General features: G+C 35.9%; 2 protein-coding genes and 1 pseudogene across 2 annotated transcripts; all 3 read right to left on the bottom strand.

The window, feature by feature from the left end:
• Window positions 1-49: 49 nt before the first annotated feature.
• Window positions 50-1330, bottom strand: LOC122292563 (annotated as a pseudogene).
• Window positions 1331-2819: 1489 nt separating this feature from the next.
• LOC122292889 (feruloyl CoA ortho-hydroxylase F6H1-3-like) lies at window positions 2820-6810 on the bottom strand. The gene is made up of 2 exons (XM_043101435.1): window positions 6240-6810; window positions 2820-3460 (listed from the first exon to the last, which is right to left on the bottom strand). Exons 1-2 carry the CDS (start codon window positions 6737-6739, stop codon window positions 2887-2889), a joined length of 1074 nt encoding a protein of 357 aa, XP_042957369.1. The 5' UTR covers window positions 6740-6810; the 3' UTR covers window positions 2820-2886.
• Window positions 6811-7683: 873 nt separating this feature from the next.
• LOC122291222 (cysteine desulfurase 1, chloroplastic) lies at window positions 7684-14122 on the bottom strand. The gene is made up of 10 exons (XM_043098868.1): window positions 13785-14122; window positions 13195-13328; window positions 12769-12928; window positions 10743-10929; window positions 10444-10589; window positions 10293-10365; window positions 10127-10190; window positions 8640-8739; window positions 8303-8461; window positions 7684-8103 (listed from the first exon to the last, which is right to left on the bottom strand). The coding sequence occupies exons 1-10, from the start codon at window positions 14046-14048 to the stop codon at window positions 7933-7935; spliced, it is 1458 nt and encodes a 485-aa protein (XP_042954802.1). The 5' UTR covers window positions 14049-14122; the 3' UTR covers window positions 7684-7932.
• Window positions 14123-19449: the final 5327 nt, after the last annotated feature.

The following is a 19449-nucleotide window of genomic DNA, read 5'->3' as shown; positions in this document are numbered from 1 at the left end:
TGGATCCAAAATATTTCTACCATTCTTTGAAATTCGATCATGGAAGTAATTGGGTTTCCTTACTGTCTGGCATGTATTTATTCAAATGCAAGAGAATGTCTACATTCATGTTCTGGCAAATTAATCTATGCAGACAACATGTTTGTACACTGGTTTCTTATTGTTGCATGTACTTATTCAAATGCAATACAAAGTCTACATTTCATATTCTGGCAAATTCGATGGCTTGCTTTCCATCGTGAGCCTTACCGAAGAAGCTCTTCATGTAATCTTTGTAGACAACATTCTTGTACATTGGTTTCTGTCCACTTTCGAGCACTTCTGGCAAAGGTCCAATAATGGCATCAGGTCCTGGCTTTGCAAAAATTGGAATTGAAACCCTATTCTGGTTTCTGTTTGTAAATGCTCGGTGCTCAATGCTTTTGTATAGGTCATTGCTCGTTATCTGTAGTGCATCTCCAACGTTGATGATCGGAGCCCCTTTAACTGGTGATAAATGGATCCAGCTATCATGTTTAGATCCTCGGACGTACAACCCGCCACTCTCACCTTGAAGAAGTACGGTTAGTGTTGATATGTCGGAGTGACGGCCTACGCCAAGCACAAGCTCGGGGTTTGGACAACAAGGATAGTGATTGAGGTTAATGCTCATTCCACCCATTAGCATACTCTCTTTTTTGTCGTCAATTGCCTTCACGTTAAGTCTCTTCAAGAGCACCTCTAGGAGCCTTCTGATAAGGAGATCACCCCACTTCACGTATTCTAGCGCTTGATCCCTACAAGAAAACACCGATTAGCCTTTGAGCAGCATTATTCATGTCCTCAAGAACTTCCAAGGGTACCCCATGATTGATGATCTGAAAGAAACCCCACTTGCTAGCAGCCTCACAGATCGAGTCTGCCACCTTTGGATCATCCCAGTTTGAGACATCAATGGTGGGTATGGATTCATCGGTCTCGACTTTGCTCGGATCGAGTCTTTCTTCCAGAGGTTGGATGTATTGCTCAGGAACACTTTCTATGCCTAACTCTACCAGACCCGTTATTCCGTTTCCTTTGTGCACCACAAAATCAATGACATCGGAGGAGGAGATTGTTGTCGACATTGGTTGAGTTTTTGGGGTAAAAGTACCGTTGGGTGATCGGAGGATGCAAGCTGGACCAAAGGTTGTGTATCTGTAATCTTTATTCAGATATAACAACGCAGAGGTAAGGAATCTTGCTTGCAGTTGTCTTATTACGAAATGGCGGGTTTCGCCCATGGAATCATTTTTATTTTTATATTCTAATATCCTGCAAATATCATTTCTCTATATTTAATCCTTCACGTTTTGAACAACAATTGAATAATGTCCTTCATTTGTCTGGTTTGTCCGTGATTAACGGAAACGAATGGTACGCTAGACTGGTGTTGCAGGCTTGCATGCAGCATGCCTATTGCCTACCCTAATAAAATAGAGCAGGGCTAGTATTCACCAGGAGTTTCTTCATCTCTGTTAAATGAAAAGTCATTTGAAGTATTATACCTCAGTGTAGCCGGAGATAACAAAATCGAAGATGAAAAACAACATTTCTGAGAGCATTCTCATCTTATTTCTCATTACTATTCTTATAATTTAACTCAAAATCACATTTTTTTAAAATTTTTCCTAAATTTTATTCATCTTTCAAAAACCTCATACATCTTATTTCCCATCCCTATCTCTATTCTATTAAATAATATTTTTCTATTATTTTTTTATTACCTTTTTCTTTCACTTCTATTTACAAATTTAACTACTCAATATTTTTTCTTATTTTTTGAACTATTACTCTAGTGAATATTTTAAACAAAAATTTAAATTATTTTTTTGTGAATATGATAATATTTTTAAAATTAATTTTTTTATATTTTCGTAATTAATTAAATTATTTTAAAATTATTAGTTAAAACTATAATAAATATGAGTATGGGAGAAAGTGTAGATGATTGGAAAATTATTTATTTTATATATTAGAATAAAATATTGATAAAAATGATTTAAGAAATGAATAGTAAGTCCTCACTTTATTTCCTAAACCTTTTCCCTAAAATAGGAATATGGATGTGGGGAGTATTTTGATCAAAACTCCATAATAAATCCCAAATTATGGAGAATCCGGTGCTTTGGAGCACCGGATGTGAATGCTCTTGGATATGGAGCAACTATACTTATGATACGCATGTCCTTATAAATATCGAGGAGATAACTGTTGACCTCGAATGGTGTTAGCTTGTTGATGAATGCTATGCTGTTGATCACTAAATTTCATGCTTAATTCTATAACATGTAGTCCCATGTTAGATATGAATTCTATAACTCAGTGTCAACTGTATGACATGAAATGCGGAATCAATTGAAGGCTTGTTTTCTTCTTACTTGATGAACAAAAAGTTGAGTCTCAATGAATGTTAACTTCCTTCAACAATTTTGGTGATAATCTCTTTCTATCGCTGAAACAGAACAACCGAAAGTGAGCTTCTGTATGTAAGGTGTAGCATAATGCCAAAATGAAGTTTCACCATTATTTGATATTGCTTGATGTGTTCCACCAGTAAGAGTACTGAATTTTACAATTGAAGTCCTGAAACTGAGTCCGAAGGTTCAGAGGGTATCAATCTGTAGTGTTCCCTATTGTGAAGAATTGGCTTCTATTTCCAAAAGAATAATGGATGCGCATAGATTGTTTCTACCATTCCTGCTGTTCAATGAGGGGATTGCATAGGCATCTAGCTACTTCTTGTCTGAATGCATGTATTTTTTCTTCGAGTCAAACAAGAAAAAATGCAGACAATAAACTTTAATCAATCTAAGAAGACAATACTGCCTGCATGTATTCAATTTAGTGCAATAGAAATTGTACATGTCATATTTTGGCAAATTCCATGGTTTTCTTTCCATCGTGACCTTTACTGAAGAAATGTTTGAAGTAATCTAAGAAGACAACTTGCTTGTATATTGGTTTCTGTCCGCTTTCTAAAACTTCCTGCAAAGGTCCAACAATGGCATCAGATCCTGGGTTCACAAAAATTGGGATGGAAACTCTATTCTTGTTTCTATTTGCAAATGCCCGGTGCTCAATGCTCTTATACTTGTCATTGCTCAGTATCTGCAGCACATCCCCAATGTTGATGACAAGAGCTCCCTCAACCGGGGGAACATGGATCCAACTATCCTCTTTAGTTCCTCGCACATAAAGCCCACCAGTCTCGTCTTGAAGGAGGACGGTTATTGCCGATATGTCAGAGTGACAACCTACTCCAGCCGTGAGGTCGGGGTTTGGACATCTCGGGTAATAATTAAGGCTAAGCCTCAGTTCACCCATTAACATGTATTCTTTTGCTTTGTCAATTTCTTTCACGTTAAGTCTCTTCAATAGTACCTCTAACAGCCTTCTGATCACAAGTTCAGCCTTCTTCATGTATTCTATTGCTTGATCCCTATGGAAAACGTGTATTAGTCATGTAGAAACTCTACATAAACACATATTATAACAATACCAATGAATGTGCGAGAACACTGGTGTTTATGCAGTTGAGTGGTCCAGTTGCAAGTTGTTCAGTCTGATAAATTCTGGTTAAAATCAAGTTACAGAATAAACATATTCCTAGTTAAAGTTTCGCGCATCTGATCAACAAAGCGTGCTCATTAGTAAACAACGACTTTGATCTTCTTGCTGACACTATAGCACTTAACAAAACCTTAAAATATAGAGAACTTTGTTAAAAGAACCAGTAGTAATTGTTCTAGAAGATTCTTTTATTCTTTTATATATGTAAATCTGTCATAGAGACATGTCAATAAGTTTGTTAGAGTTGGTTATTTTTTGTCTGCATTAGTTGTATATATTAACCATAGAGGGTGCTCTGTAATCTATTCAATTTCAGTGAAAGGAATCTTTTTACACAACTTTCTTTTTTTGTCATGGTATTAGAGCCAGGTTAGCGGCCAAGGGTTATACCCAACAAGAGGGATTCGATTACTATGAGACTTTTTCACCTGTTGCCAAAATGGTAACTGTTCGGACAGTTTTGGCTCTTGCCTCCATTTTTAATTGGCATCTCATCCAATTGGATGTTAACAATGCCTTTTTACATGGTGAGCTTCATGAGGAAGTGTACATGACCTTACCTCCAGGATTTGCTAATCAGGGGGAGCCTCAGCAAGTGTGTAAATTACTTAAGTCTCTTTATGGCTTAAAACAAGCCTCGAGACAGTGGTTTAGCAAATTCTCAAAAACTCTCATTACTCGTGGTTTCACTCAGTCTACTGCAGACTACTCACTCTTCATTAAAGTCACTGGATCATCTTTTGTAGCTTTGCTTGTGTATGTAGATGATATTTTAATAGCATCTAATGATGTGAGTGCAGTTGAGGAACTTAAGTTGTTTCTGGACAGCAAGTTCAAATTAAAAGATTTGGGTCCTTTGAAGTATTTCTTGGGTATTGAGATAGCTAGGACAGCAAATGGCATCACTCTTAGTCAAAGGAAATATGCCTTAGAAATTCTTGAAGACACTGGGATGTTAGGGAGTAAAATACAGAAATTCCCCATGGAGCAGAATTTAAAACTGAGTAGAACAGAAGGTAACTTGCTAGATGATCCTACAACATACAGAAGGTTGATAGGCAGACTTATATACCTTACTGTCACGAGGCCAGACATCTCATATGCAGTTCAAGTGCTTTCTCAATTTATGGATAAACCTAGACATACACACCTTGCTGCAGCAAATAGGGTGTTGCAATACATTAAAGGAACTCCTGGACAGGGAATTTTCTTATCCTCCAAGTCAAAACTACATCTAAAGGGTTTCGAAGATGCAGATTGGGCTGGGTGTGTAGATACAAGGAGAACTGTTACTGGCTTTTGCATTTTTCTTGGGGATTCACTGATTTCGTGGAGATCCAAGAAACAGTCCACTGTTTCTAGAAGTTCTGCAGAGGCTGAATATAGATCAATGGCATCAATAGTTTGTGAGTTAATGTCGTTAGTCCAATTGCTTAAAGATCTACATGTCACTCATCCACATCCTGCACTACTGTTTTGTGATAACCAGGCAGCTTTACACATAGCTGCTAACCCAGTATTCCATGAGAGGACAAAGCACATTGACATTGACTGTCATGTAGTAAGGGAGAAGCTTCAAGCTGGACTGATCAAGACACTGCACGTCAAGAGCAATATGCAGCTGGCAGATGTTTTTACCAAGGCTTTGGGACAGCAGCAATTTGAAGCTCTAATTTCCAAGATGAAACTATTGAATATATATTGTCCATCTTGAGGGGTAGTGTTAAAAGAACCAGTAGTAATTGTTCTAGAAGATTCTTTTATTCTTTTATATATGTAAATCTGTCATAGAGACACGTCAATAAGTTTGTTAGAGTTGGTTATTTTTTGTCTGCATTAGTTGTATATATTAACCATAGAGGGTGCTCGTAGTCTATTCAATTTCAGTGAAAGGAATCTTTTTACACAACTTTCTTTTTTTGTCAAACTTTACGTACCTTCCTATCAAAGTAACGGATTTGAACAGCCATGCATTTCCAAAAAAAAATTCTTCATTCATTAAAGTCTTTGGCAAAAAGCCTGATTTAAGTCATTATCTTTCATATTTGGGATCAATTCTCACTGTGAAAAGAAAGGGTAATTATTTTTTCTTGAAAGTATGAAGCTGCTCCAGCCAGTTTCAAAGCTTATCTTTGAAAATTGATGCCAAACTAGATAACCAATCTCATTGTGTAATACCCCCTTAACCAATCTACCCCCCTTCCATTGGGGCGTTACAGTGTAAAGTTTGTGCTCGGGAATTTAAGGGGGTAGATTGTAATACCCCATATGATAAGGATGTGGGTAGGTGGTGTATGGGATCCCACATTGCTTGGGAAGGAAAAGTTTGTGCTCTTTATAAGGTTCCAATGGAGCTCCAATTATATCATTAACTAGTCCTTTTGAAGTATAGGCCATGTGGTTTGGGCCTTCCATTGGGGCATTACACATTGTCATCCACACATTGGTGCTATCTAGCAGTTAGTACAACATCCGGACCGTGATGATTATAGTACATAATTAAATCTGTGTCTTCACGTTTCCCGAAAGGGGAAAAACAGAGAGTGCTTTCATTTGGGTGTCTGCTTCGAGTGCTTATGAACCTATATATGTGCATGTAGATATATAGATTCCATTTTCATATTTAGAAATAAAGCTCAGAGACTAACTTGCATGCAGGAGGCCAAAATGCAGAAGCCTCATTCTCAGACACCCACAGGAGTGTAAGGTAATCTTTCCACTCTAGGACCTTCTCGGCTTGAGGATTAAAGCTCGTAGACAAGCACACGACTTTCGATGGCGAATTTTCTTTCAGATACTTTTTCCTCTCCTCAACTGGCAGCTCAAAGAACGTACGAGCAGCATTCTTCAAGGCCTCAAGAACCTCCAAGGGCACCCCGTGATTGATTATCTGGAAGAAGCCCCACTTGCTAGCAGCATCGCAGATTGATTCTGCCACCTCGGGATCATCCCAATTTGAGACATCGATTATGGGTATGGATTCGTCGGTCTCGACTTTGCTTGGGTCGAGTCTTTCTTCCAGAGGTTGGATGTACTGATCGGGAACGATTTGGAGGCCGATCTCTGCCAGACCCGTTACTCCGTTCCCTTTGTGCACTACAAAATCGATGACATCGGAGGAGGAGATGGAGATCATGGGTGCCGACATTGGTTGAGTTGTGGGAAAAAGAGTGGTAGGTGATTTTATTACATTCCTTCATTCGTCTTCTTGATTTTAGACTTCGATTTTAGAAAACTTTTCATATCATCTACAATTTTTTTAAATTTCCTTAAAAATAATATAAACAATATAACTTTTTCAAATTCTAAAATAAAAAATAATATTAAATAAATATATTCAAATAATATTTTAATTTATTTTTAATTTTTATCTCAACTAATCTTATCACATTTCATCTTGTTACAAAAATAAACGAAGAATCAATATTTTAAGATTTAGATTAGGAGAGAATCAGATACATTGAAATGAGAGGCCGGTATAGATTTAAATGTGAGATAAGATGATATTAGATAAACAAAATTGAATAAAATATTATTAGAATATTATTTTTTTTATATTATTATTATTATTTTGAAATTTTAAAAAATTAAATTATTTATTATATTTTACGTAAAAATTTAAGAAATTGATAATGATAAGATGAAACACTTTTCAAATTCAAATAGAGCCCTACAGATAATCAAAATCCAAGTTGGTATATAGCTGGCCAATATAAAGTGGTGGGATTGAGGATAGGGTATTAGAATTTAGAAATGTTGAGGTGACTTGAATGGTAATAGAAATTGAAATCCAATAAGCCATGCCCATTTGTTTATTGAAGGTTAAGCAAGTCAAAGGGTGAAGTTGAAACTTCTTTTCATAAGTTGTTCATGTGTCCTAATATTCATAAGTGGGTTTCAACATAAGAGTGTAAATTAGCATCATAATCCCTCTACATTCACTGTGAATGTGGAATTATGATGGCTAAAGCAATCCCAACGATTTAACCATTTTGTATTTACAAGACCGATAGTTCTATCCCAAAAGCACTCTCTTTTGCAAAATCCCCACATCTCATAACAGCCCACATACAATAGGGTGACATTTTCCGATAGACATAGAGATAAATCATGTATTATATTGGGACATCAAATATCTTATGCCTTGGTCCCTCATAAAATAGGATTACATCGTGGGTGCGGGCTGCAGATACAATACTAAATGAGGGTGAAACAGAACTAAGAAGAAAAATCTTAGGAAAACTGGAGAAAATGGAAAAGACCCGCCTATAAATCTTAGTTGTATTAGCAGGACAGTTGAGATAAAAGTCTAAACCCGGTCGGGGAGCAGAACAATCAACTCTACTTGAAAGAATTGAAGAAGCTGACTGTGTCGTTGAGTGCCCGGACAAAATCGTCGACGTCCTCTTTAGTGTTATAGAAGTGGAGGCTAGCGCGTGCGCTCGCATTGACTCCTAAATAACGATGAAGGGGTTGAGCACAATGGTGACCTGATCTGATAGCCACTCCATGCTGAAATTAAATACGTTAGATTCATTCCAATATAATTTTCTTCTATAAAAAAAAATTAATTGGTCTAAAAGTATTTTAACATTTAGGCTTCTACAAGCTATTATACTTAAAATTACATAGTAAAAACGCTGAGGACAAATGACATTTATGGAAGACTGCAAATCTACCATTATTTCTAAGTTTACACCAGTTCCAATACCTGTTGGTCAAGAAAAGTTGCAATATCTGTAGGGTGAATGTTCTCGACATTGAAAGAGCAGAGAGCAGCACGGTTTGTATTTCCTGAAGGTACTGGGCCATAGATGCGAATATTGGGGACTGAAAGAAGGTTCTCATACAGATATTTAGCCAGTTCCAACTGAAAAAAAAATAAATAAATAAATAAATAAATACAATAACAATAATTATTGGAAGTATATACATTCAGATTGTACACTTGTCAAAAGTATCTATAGACACATTGTACAGACATATTTCTGCTTCCTATTTGCTAATCTTAAAATAAGAGAGAAATATGGCATAAAAGTTCAACTCACCTCATATTCATGTATCTTTTGCATGCCAATTCCTGATAAATAATCAATTGCTGCTCCTAATCCAATTGCTTCCCCAATTGCAGGTGTTCCAGCCTCAAATCTAATGCAGTCAAAGAATAGATTATACACAAAGACAGGTAACGTTATAGAATATGGCATTCATACTTTGACACACAGTCATCCCAAGGGAAAGAAAAAAGAAGGTGCCAGGGGTGCGGGGCATTCAACTTCTAGTAACTTTATTACAGCATACTCCAAATATTTTGAAATTGAAATTTCACTTAGTATTGGTACTAGTTCTAAAGTGTCTAACAATGGCAAAAACCTAATTAAGCCATTCAAGTTGTTTAAAGGAAAAAAAAAAAGTACAAAGAGAATCAAGAAAAGAGAACGTGAATATAAATTATCCTGGAATAAAAAGGCCAAGACACTTATATCAATAGGATGCAGGAATAGAAGCATTTCATACAGAATGAAATCTAATAAGATGTCTGACAAAATGTGAGGGTTGTGATTAAGATGCTTTGCTTGCATGCAATGATATTAGTGACCAGCTCTTTTGACTAAAAATCAAAGATCTACTTGGACAATGAAGTAATGACTGCATAGTTAGAAATTGAACTGGCTCAAGATCAAGGAGCTACATGGAGATTGAAAAGGCACCAATACCATTTGGCACTTCATAGGACCCATGGCAAGGTAATGGTTGCTTACCATGTCCAAATAGATTGAATATATTGCAGAGTTATTAATACACAATCCAAGCAGAACCTAAAACAATCCAAGGGAAATTAAAACAGAAATGCTTACCATGTCCAAATAGATTGAATATATTGCAGAGTTATTAATACACAATCCAAGCAGAACCTAAAACAATCCAAGGGAAATTAAAACAGAAAGCCTACTCTCCTTTTTCTGACAAGTACAAAAGAAATCATACTTTCAAAATGATCACTTTCGCAATGGCAAATTTGAGATTCACTAATGGACGTGACAAAGGAGACATCTATATGACCTATAATGTCTCACAGCAGATATAAGAGGGGAAAAGTACTTATAAAAAGTATTAGAGAGGAAAAGTGAATAGATGAAAGTAGTAAGAGTAACTACAAGTTTTTTCAAATGGCAACATGCAAAACACAAAACCCAGATAAAAGCGGGGAATTCAAATTTTCTGGGTCTCCAGACCCCACATGCCATCCACGGGCTTCATAATCATCCCTCATGCTTCTAAAAGTATTTCTGTTGTATCCCACTCTATGGCAACTAACTCACATTTGCCATGCAAATGGATTTCATCGCAAACCTCAACTTCACAGAAAACTCCAAGCTATACATGTCAACTGCTTAATTAGTCTTCATGAAACTGAGTATGATCTTGTACATCTAGATTGCCATTAAGGTCACCAACTTAAACACAAATGCACTTGATGCAGACATTCATTTAAAAACATGAATTTGGTCTAGAGATGAATAAGCTCACTAACCTGGACGGAGGTTCTGCATAAGTGGAATGATCAAGAAATACATCCGATATCATTTCTCCACCACCTAGAAAGAGAGGGAAAGGATCAGTATTAGCATCAGCTTCAAATCATACGAATTAAACTAGCAGAACAGACAAGCCCTTATATTTAATTCCCAATAACTTACCTAGGAATGGAGGCATGGCCGACAGGAGCTCTCTCTTACCATATAAGAATCCCATGCCTGTAGGCCCACACATCTGAAGAATGTTTATTTCTTAAAACTCATTCTACTCGACCATAAGGATAAGAACTCGCATATAAGGCAGTACCCTGACCTTGTGAGAAGAAGCAACAAGAAAGTCAGCATCAAGATCCTGGACATTGACAGCCATATGTGGAACACTCTGACAAGCATCCACAAGAACTTTTGCCCCAACATCATGTGCCCAAACCACAATCTCTTCAATTGGAAGAACAGAAGCTACAGAATAACGAATATAAATTTATTTGATTTTAAAAACAGAAAAAATCCAATGAGCTTGAACATCTTTCTCCGACATGCACGAGCCACTATTCAACTTTCAATTAGGAAGCATAAAGGATCAAATTGAAGAAGCTCAAGACAGAACTATACCAAGCACGTTTGAGACATGATGAACAACAACAATTTTTGTCTTCCTCGAAATCATTTGTCTTAGCTTTTCTATATCGGGAGATTCAGTTTCATCTAAATTCACAAATTTTAAAACAGCACCAGTCTTTTGAGCTACAAGTTGCCAAGGAACAATGGCGCTGTGATGTTCAGCAATTGTAAGGATTACCTGCAAGAATAATATATTGACGATGTAAAACACGAGAAATGATAATTATTTCAACTTCCTAACTTTTTTTTCCAAAAAACAAAGGAGAGAAAAAACTGAAGAATAATGGTATAGCTACATTAAATAAAATTTTGTAATGCAATGAGGTACTTCTAGTAAATTGGGATTTTACTTCCAAGCTTGGATACCAAAATAAAACACATTGTCGTTCTTCAATAATATAAATGATCATCATATGATTCAAAGGCAATGAAAGTGTGGAGATTATCATTCAGATGAGAAGACTAATTTTAGCCTAGCTCCAAGAAATTATCCTCCAGCCCACAAAAGCTCTATGCATCTGTTCACATAATGAAAATCTAAGGCCTTTGTTCCATATATTTGAAGGCAACTTTGTACTTCTTTTGCAAAAAATGGTAACCACTATATCCCATGAAAACCACAATTTTTGCAACTTTTGTGCACTAAAACAGCAATGTGTTCCTACAATCACTGTTTATTTCACAGTAATCATTGGATACACAATATTGTGGTAACCAAGTGCAGAAAATTGATGAAGCCAAAGAAGTCACAAAACACATTGGATATGGCAAGCGATAAGCTCCAAAAAAGTTCCACATGTCTGGATTAAACTCAATGTGAGGCCTAATTGGCACCCTCCTTCAGATAAATCAGTTACTATTGAGAACTCATTTTTACATTCATTTATATAAGTTACAAACTTAGTTTTATTTTTAAGTTGGGACATTTCTTTAACCAAACGATTTCCAGACATTGGCTCTAATTTTGGTCCATGGGTCCAGTTTGGATGTGTGTACTTTAGTTTGCATCTAGTATTTAAATTTTATAGAGACTAGGATCAATCAGAAGTAAAGAAGTTAGTAGCTTCATTTTTTTTTTTTTTAAGTGCTAGTAGCCTTCATTTATTGACATAATACCTTTAATTTAATCGAAACGAAAGGTGAAATTATAGGTTCTGTATTTTTGGTCTATGGGTCCGATTATTGCTTTCCTTAAATTCTTAGATATTACTTCCAAAGCATACCAGTTGATAGTTTGGGATTAGTGTTCAAATTTTATCTGCCTAAGTCCCATTGATAAAGAAATTAGTAGCCTCTATATATTGACATTATACTTTCAATTTAATAGCAATCATAATTTTCTTCCTCTTCTTCCTTCTTTTTTCCCTTGAATGTTTTTAGAAATTTTCCATCCAATTCCAGTCAAACCTAGACCTAATTTTCCTGAAACCCAAATGATATAAACTGAAGCCATTTTCTAATCACAAAGCTCCCAAACAACCCAACAATAAAACTACTTCATAACATTAAGTGCAGCTAAAACAGCCCCTAATTCTAGCCCTTTCTCACCATAGTTCCATTCTAAACTTATTTCTTTCTATTATTCCATTTGCAAACCCAGAACTTCCAAATCTTAGCAACACTTCTCCGACTATAAAATCCATAATACAGTGCCCCAAAAGGTCTGCCCCTGAAACCCTGCAAATTCAATCATACTTTTCAGCCAGAAAAATAACACATCAATATTCAATCTTTCCATACTTGTATTTTCCAACTTTAATCTTAAAGTCCCATGCAATAGTCACCCTATCAAAACGAATTGCATTTGCTTCCAGTGGTTTTGTGCCACTATTGCAACCCAACTCACTTAAATTTTCTAACAAGGACTGTATAAGGGTTGGATGCAAACCTTGTGAATTCATATATTATGGCAAGCTAAATGGAATAGAAAGTTAAATGAGGTTAAGTTCGTTTTTCTGTACGATAGAAAATGAAAAAAAAAATGTATGCAACTAGATATGAGAGAAAAAGCATAAACCTCATCTTCTGGTTTTAAAGTTGACATGCCCCAAGAGTAAGCTACTAGATTGATGGCTTCAGTAGCATTCCTCGTGAAAACAATCTCTGTAGATTCCGATGCATTGATAAAAGCTGCCACCTTCTTTCTAGCTAACTCATACGCATCTGTTGCCTTTGAACTTTATTCAGAAGATCCAGTGAGTAATTTGTATCATATAGGACCGACAAAGATCCCCCCTCCCCCCACCCCAGAAATAAAAAAATGAAAACAGGACACATAAAATCACATTGAAGTGAAAATTGAGAAAACACTACCAAGAGAATCAACACATGATGGAAAATCTCATTGAAGGCTTTATAACATCAATCAAAAGAAAAACAAGAAAATGTAAACTCCAGCTCTCTGAAAAACCCTCTATGTATATAGAAAATTATGATTAAGTACCTCAAAAAATGAATCCCACGGTGCACATTTGAGTTGTAAGCTTCATAATAATTTTGTAAAGCTTTCAACACAGCAGTCGGCTTCTGAGAAGTAGCAGCATTGTCCAAGTAGACAAGTTTTGAGCCATTGACTTCCTGGAAAGGAATAAAGTTAAGACTTCTCACTCTGTACGTCATGTAAAACTAGATAGAAACTGCACGGAGTCTAAGCAAGAAGTCTATTATCTGTTAAATCCGAATACGGTAAGGAGTTAAGATGAGTAATAAAAAAGAGCCATCCGAATGGCATTTTATCCAGTAAATACAATTGAGTTATGTAGTTAATAGCGCCTCAAAGTGATTATAGTTCTGAAAGTTCATCAACGTGCAAAGAAAACAGTGAAAACAGCATTATTTCAACACAGAAAAAGAAACAATAGGGCATGAAATGATGTAAAAGAAAGCTTTTTTATTTGTCAACTAAGAAACCAATAACTATTAAAACCATAAGAGTCCAAATTTCGATCAATTAGCTTTTTTTAAAATATAAAATTTCGAACTTCCTTAGCAACCAAACAGAGCATAAAATTGACGAAGAATCCGCGTGAGTACCTGGTGGAGAATGGGGAAATCTGTTCGAGTGACGTGACCAAGCGAAACGGATCCGACAGCCGGGTCGCCTTCTCGGACCGCTGAAGCCGATATGGAAAGAGAAAAAGGCCTGCGTAACCCGGCCCGGAGAGATGAGGAGCTCCGGGTTGTAGAGCAGTAGGAGGAGGAAGAGGATGAGCTTGGGTTTAGGACCTTGAAAGATGGAAGCTTAGGAGCAAGGGTTTCCATAGCAGAACAGCACAGTTGCAGAAAAGTAGACGGCATGTGACCGAAAATTCGTTCTATGGCGATTCATTCAGCAACGAGATGCTTCCGCAGCCGTCCTGTAGGCTTCAGCCAAAAGGATTAGGCGCCACGTCATTTTAATATAAATTCTTAACAAAAAAAACTAAATTACAATTTTCCTCTAAATCTCTTTTATTATTATTATTTTTTAATCAAAATTGCAGAAAATTACAATCATCCCCTCTAATTATCAGTTTTGACGATTACCCCTCGAACTACTAAAAAATTGCGATGTACCGCATGCAATATATGATATTAATATCTTTGATAAAATTCTGCTTGGCTAGTGAGAATTCTCATATAAAAATTTTGAATTTTAAGATTAAATATTAAAATATTATATTTTAATATTATTATTATTTTAAAATTTAAAAAAGTTAAAAAAATTTTAAATTATTTATTATATTTTATATGGAAATTTAAGAAAGTTATAATGATGAGATAAGAATTTTATGTTTGATATGAAAAATTCAAATGGCCAAACAATTTAGAATCCAAAAACAAGATTCACAATTCAAAATCTAAAAAATTTTTGAAAAAAATTAAAAAAGTTGATTGCTTTCAAAATATATTTTATTTCTAAAATAATTATGTTATTATAAAAATAACTTTTTAAATGGGCAGAAGTTTTAGGTGTAATTTTGCCTCTTTAGAGATAAAAGGCTACCTTGCATGTATTTGATAGTTTGGAGGTTGATTGCCACTGGCTGAATGGTTTCCAAGATGGAAGATTTCCGACCACCATGGTGTAGCTGGTTTATTTGACTGTTACGAAAACAACATCACGAAGAGGCATTGAGATCTCGGTGATTGGACACCTCCATAATCTTTGTAGTTTGGTGAAAGAGCAATGTTATGTATAGTAGTAGATTGTGTGAGTATCGTGAGATCGTTTTGAAAAATAATATGATTCATTATTAAAAAATTAATTTTTTTTATATGAGTCATATATTTATTTATTTTTTTCAAAAAGATTGTGCGATCCTTATACACTCCACGACTGTAAATATTATTTCTCCTCATGATATGTTTGTACTATATATGGTTGCTTGGGCATGACTGAACCGGGCATTTTGTTACAACTACTAACATGGAACAAAGAAAGTTTATGATCTCAGTGTTGCATGTTGGTCAGAGTGTGTGAAACAAAAAAAGGAAAAATTTAGTTATAAGTACAATTGCGCATTAATATGTGCACCAATCTAATGTAATTGATTAAAAATTAAATTTTATTGAAAACAGTAATAATTTAAATTTTAAATATGAATGAATATACGTAAATTAATATACGATTTTACTTATATATAACAAAACTCAACAAAAAAAACTTTTCGATGTAGTTGTGAGTGTGTGCTGTTGCATTCCTAGAGTCCAGTAAACTAGTGGTCGAAGTTATGTGTGTACGACCTGGCAAAACTGGAGCATGTGGACCGGAATACCACAAATGTTTTACGTAGTGCATATACTAGTGTTCACCATTTTTTTTCTCAGCAACTAGCATATAGAAATATTATGGTACTTTTACAGTTTAATACTTAAAAGTGCCTATACTAGAGTTGGGTGGGTCTTTTCCACCGTAAAAGTCTAATAAAGATTGAGGTAATCTAATGGGTATATAGGTAAATACATTGTTTATTGCGGTCTATTACGCCAAGTGATGCACTCATTGATTTTGATGCCTATGAGTTTTTTTGAATGAATAATGCTACATACAATCATTTTTGCGCACTCTTTGCACACTCCACTAATATGATTGGTTAGATTAATTTTTTTTTAATACACAACCAATCATATCACTGGAGTGCACAAAGGAGTCCGCAAAAATGACTGCATATAGAATTTTCCTTTTTGGATAGACTAGTTTTGGAATGAATTCAGTAAACTTAACATGCCAGTGAGGATGTTAAAGATGGACCAGCTAGGGGGATGTTGAAGGACTTGTTATAGCATATATAACCACTTGGTTGTCACCTTCAATAATGATGTTGGCTAATTGTCGATGAACTGCTTCTTCAATTGCCAGTTTTGCTGTCATGGCTTCTCCAAAGTTTGGATTAATTGAATCTATATGTTGGATAGCAGCAAAGATTATGCCTCATGAATCTGATCTACAAATAACAATTGCAGCAAACCCATTGCTCCTTAAAGCTAGATCATAGGATAATGAAAGTTTGCCTACTGGGGGAGGGATCCAATCAGGTAGGTTTGTTTTCATTTGGGTCTTTGTATTCCACATGGGTTGGTGTTCTTTGAAAATCTTGATCACTGATTGTGTGAAGGGGATGGGAGATTGACAAGGATGATGGTGAATGACTTGATTTCTAAGAAACTAAATGGAATCCATTGCAATGATAGCAAAACTAGTGTCATGACTTGACAAAACGGACCACCTCCTCGTCTTTGGGATACAATCCAAATTTCATGCCATCTCTCTTTTCCACTGGTTCTACAGCAGAAGGAACCTCTCCTTAACACTTATTGTAACATTTCAATAGAAGTTTTAAACCACATGACCTATACTCTAAAAGAACTAGTCAATGATATAATTTGAGTCCTATTGAAACCTTATAAAAAGTAAAAATTTCTCATTCCCAAACAACGTGGCATACAATGCACCGCCTATCCTTATCCTTATTGTTAACGTCATGTTTTGTACGCTCTTAGACCAGGTTACTCAGCGGCGCAAGTCTTCACTCGTGCCGGATCCTGAGGTGGGAGAGAGGTGACTCGGGAAACTTCCGATGCCAAAGTTAGTATAGAGTAGAGAATAAAATGCTTTAATGAAGAAGACAACAGTTGTGTATAATTGATAACAGACTTGAATTCGTCCTCTTTTTACCTTGTAATTTTGGGCGACCTTTATACTTGGTCTTTCAGGTCAGGAGGGTCATGCCCTGTATTTTGGGATAGAGGGACGTCTCTCCCCGAAGCCTCCACCGCCATACTGCATTTAATGCAGCGTGGGTCTCTGGTAGAATTACTTGATGCCGTCTTTTCCCTTTTCCCCGATCATGGTTTCCCGCATCCTTCTATAATATCTCATCTTAATGTTAATGATTATCCTCGACTTGCAGGGGTTGGGAGCCTGCTCGACTCACACAAGTCTAGGACCTGCTCCGAGTCGAGGGGGGCCTTTCAGGGCTCAGACTTGTGGAATGAATTCTTGGGGCTCATGGGGCCTGGCGAAGTAATGGGCCTGAGGCAGTATTATAGATTTTAGGCATTGACGAAAAGACCCCCTAACACTTATCATATATTCACTCTATCTATCCAACTTCTTATGTATATACAATAATAATTAAATTGTTGCATCTTGAACGAATAGACATATAGAATTAAATAAAGAAAAATATTGTATACCTTTAAGAAATAAACATCTAAAATCAATTATATTTTTATGTCAGTGTTTCAAGTTTTAAAAAATGGGGTCAAAGGATGAGTAATGCTATATACAGTTTTGGAGTATACAGTCTTGGAGTGTGTAGTGTTCTCATACTTCATTTAAAAAAAAAAGTAGGGATCACTATTAAAAAAATAAAATTTTCATATTTATCATAGATTTACTTACTTTTTAAAAAAAGACAAGGCAGGAACTAGACACTCCACCATTGCAAATTTTATTTTTCTTTCCAAAATTACGGGTGCGTGGCAAGCTGCCTGCCTACTCTCCCACCCACCACCCATGTCTAACCCCCTCTTGGTGTGGATGAGGGCCCCCACATATTATGAAGGAAATGAGGACAAAACTTGGGTTGGGTCCCAAGCATGCACGTGATATCCCCGTTCGGCCTCCATATATATATATATATATAATTGGTTTATAACAAGTCATGTTTCGGTGACTCAAAGTAAGGAAAAATGTGAAAGTGGACTGTAGATCACGCAAGCTCAGAACCAATTTCTTATGATGCACAATTCATTAAGGGAGATGGAAACCCAATTTGTCGAGTTGAAGGCAGCGATCAGTTTTTTGTTTTCAAAAAATAGACTTGCTTTTTGTTGGAGGCAACAAAGTCGTAAGAAACAAGATTAAGATAGGCCCGAATCCAACTCAGATAAAGAAAAATGGAAAATCAGATTGAGCCCTGTCCCTATAACCAGATCCAAGAGAGTGTGGTGGATCAAAAGGAAATTCGGGTTATTTAAAGTGGGTTCTATGTCGGGTATCAGCATCGAGACATCTGTAATGGAATGCCCTTCATCACATGTAACACAAGAAAGAACGATAGTCAATATTACACCCTTGTTCAATGTTCTTCCCAAAGAAACTATGGCTCTCACGCCACAGCTGAAGAAAAATGGTGTAAGATCCATAGAAGTCAAACATACGAGGTCGTCAAAGGTGAAGGAATTTGTTGCCAACCCAGAATCTCCTATGGTGTCCATGATCTTACCATCGGATAGAACCAATAAAGTTGCTGAGAAGGTATGGGATTTGAATATGGGTTTGTTGTTGGTGCCTTGCGTGGAGGAATGTCTAGAGTCGGGAGTTTAGTTGGATATTATGTCTGGGGATAATATTGTTCCCATGGTTTCTCCTCCACCGATAAACGATATAACAGGTTCACCATTGGATTTGATTCTACCCAAAGTTAAAGAGATTCAGCATATTGTGAGAATTTCACATGGAGGATGTGAAGACCAATTTAAAGCACCGATCATTGTGATTGAGGCGAGCCACTTACTTGAAATCAAATTAAATTTCAAAAAAGCTGGGAGTTAAAGCGTTTTTCTTGAGCAATCAACTATGACGCTAAGGGTGGTAGCTCAAGTTGAGGGAAGACTAATGAGAGAGTATTGTGGAGACGCTCTCATAGGAGTTCTAGGTAGAGTATTAGTCTTTACGGGAAACAAGGAATTGAGATTGGGGAGGTATGTTTCATTTCAATTCCGGATTGATGTATTTTGGGTAGTTTTTTACAGGTTTTTTGGATCATTAGGTGTCCTTTAGTATGAGGTTAGGTGTTTTTTTGTATCTGTCCAATATACTTAGTTACTTCTATTAATATATATAATATTTTTACTTATAAAAAAAATCTATTAATTGTTCTTTCATGTATGGTTGGATATGAAAGTATCTTTCAAATTAAATCATCCAACACATCATGATCAAGTGGGAAGATCAAGAACGTGCATGCATCTCTAGTATGTGCCTCAAACTATGGTCTTAGTTTGTAAATAGAATTTAACTTCAAACAAGAGTTTCTCTCCGATCAAAACGTGACACCTCAACTTTTTAGCAAGTGATAAAATAAACACACTTAAAACTAAATTACACTCACTACTCACTAAGATTTAAACTAATTAAATTTAAATTAAAAACAAAAAATTGGGGAGCATATGTAACTTTGATATCTAAAATGATTAGTCAATGATGTAA

The sequence above is a fragment of the Carya illinoinensis genome, chromosome 13, assembly GCF_018687715.1.
Source record: "Carya illinoinensis cultivar Pawnee chromosome 13, C.illinoinensisPawnee_v1, whole genome shotgun sequence".
Classification (NCBI taxonomy): Eukaryota; Viridiplantae; Streptophyta; class Magnoliopsida; order Fagales; family Juglandaceae; genus Carya; species Carya illinoinensis.
Note: the sequence above shows the minus strand (reverse complement) of the source record. Positions and strands in the feature narration are given on the sequence as shown.

Bases quoted from the DNA above. Each gene is read 5' to 3' on its own strand.
- LOC122291222 (XM_043098868.1), bottom strand. From the start codon at position 14,048: ATGCCGTCTACTTTTCTGCAACTGTGCTGTTCTGCTATGGAAACCCTT. The intron at 13,329-13,784 runs GTACTCACGCGG...ATTCCTTTCCAG, and splicing joins ATTTCCCCATTCTCCACCAG to GAAGTCAATGGCTCAAAACT. The intron at 10,930-12,768 runs GTTTATGCTTTT...TTATTCTTGCAG, and splicing joins CTTTAAAACCAGAAGATGAG to GTAATCCTTACAATTGCTGA.
- LOC122292889 (XM_043101435.1), bottom strand. From the start codon at position 6,739: ATGTCGGCACCCATGATCTCCATCTCCTCCTCCGATGTCATCGATTTT. The intron at 3,461-6,239 runs GTTAGTCTCTGA...CGTTTTCCATAG, and splicing joins TTTTGGCCTCCTGCATGCAA to GGATCAAGCAATAGAATACA.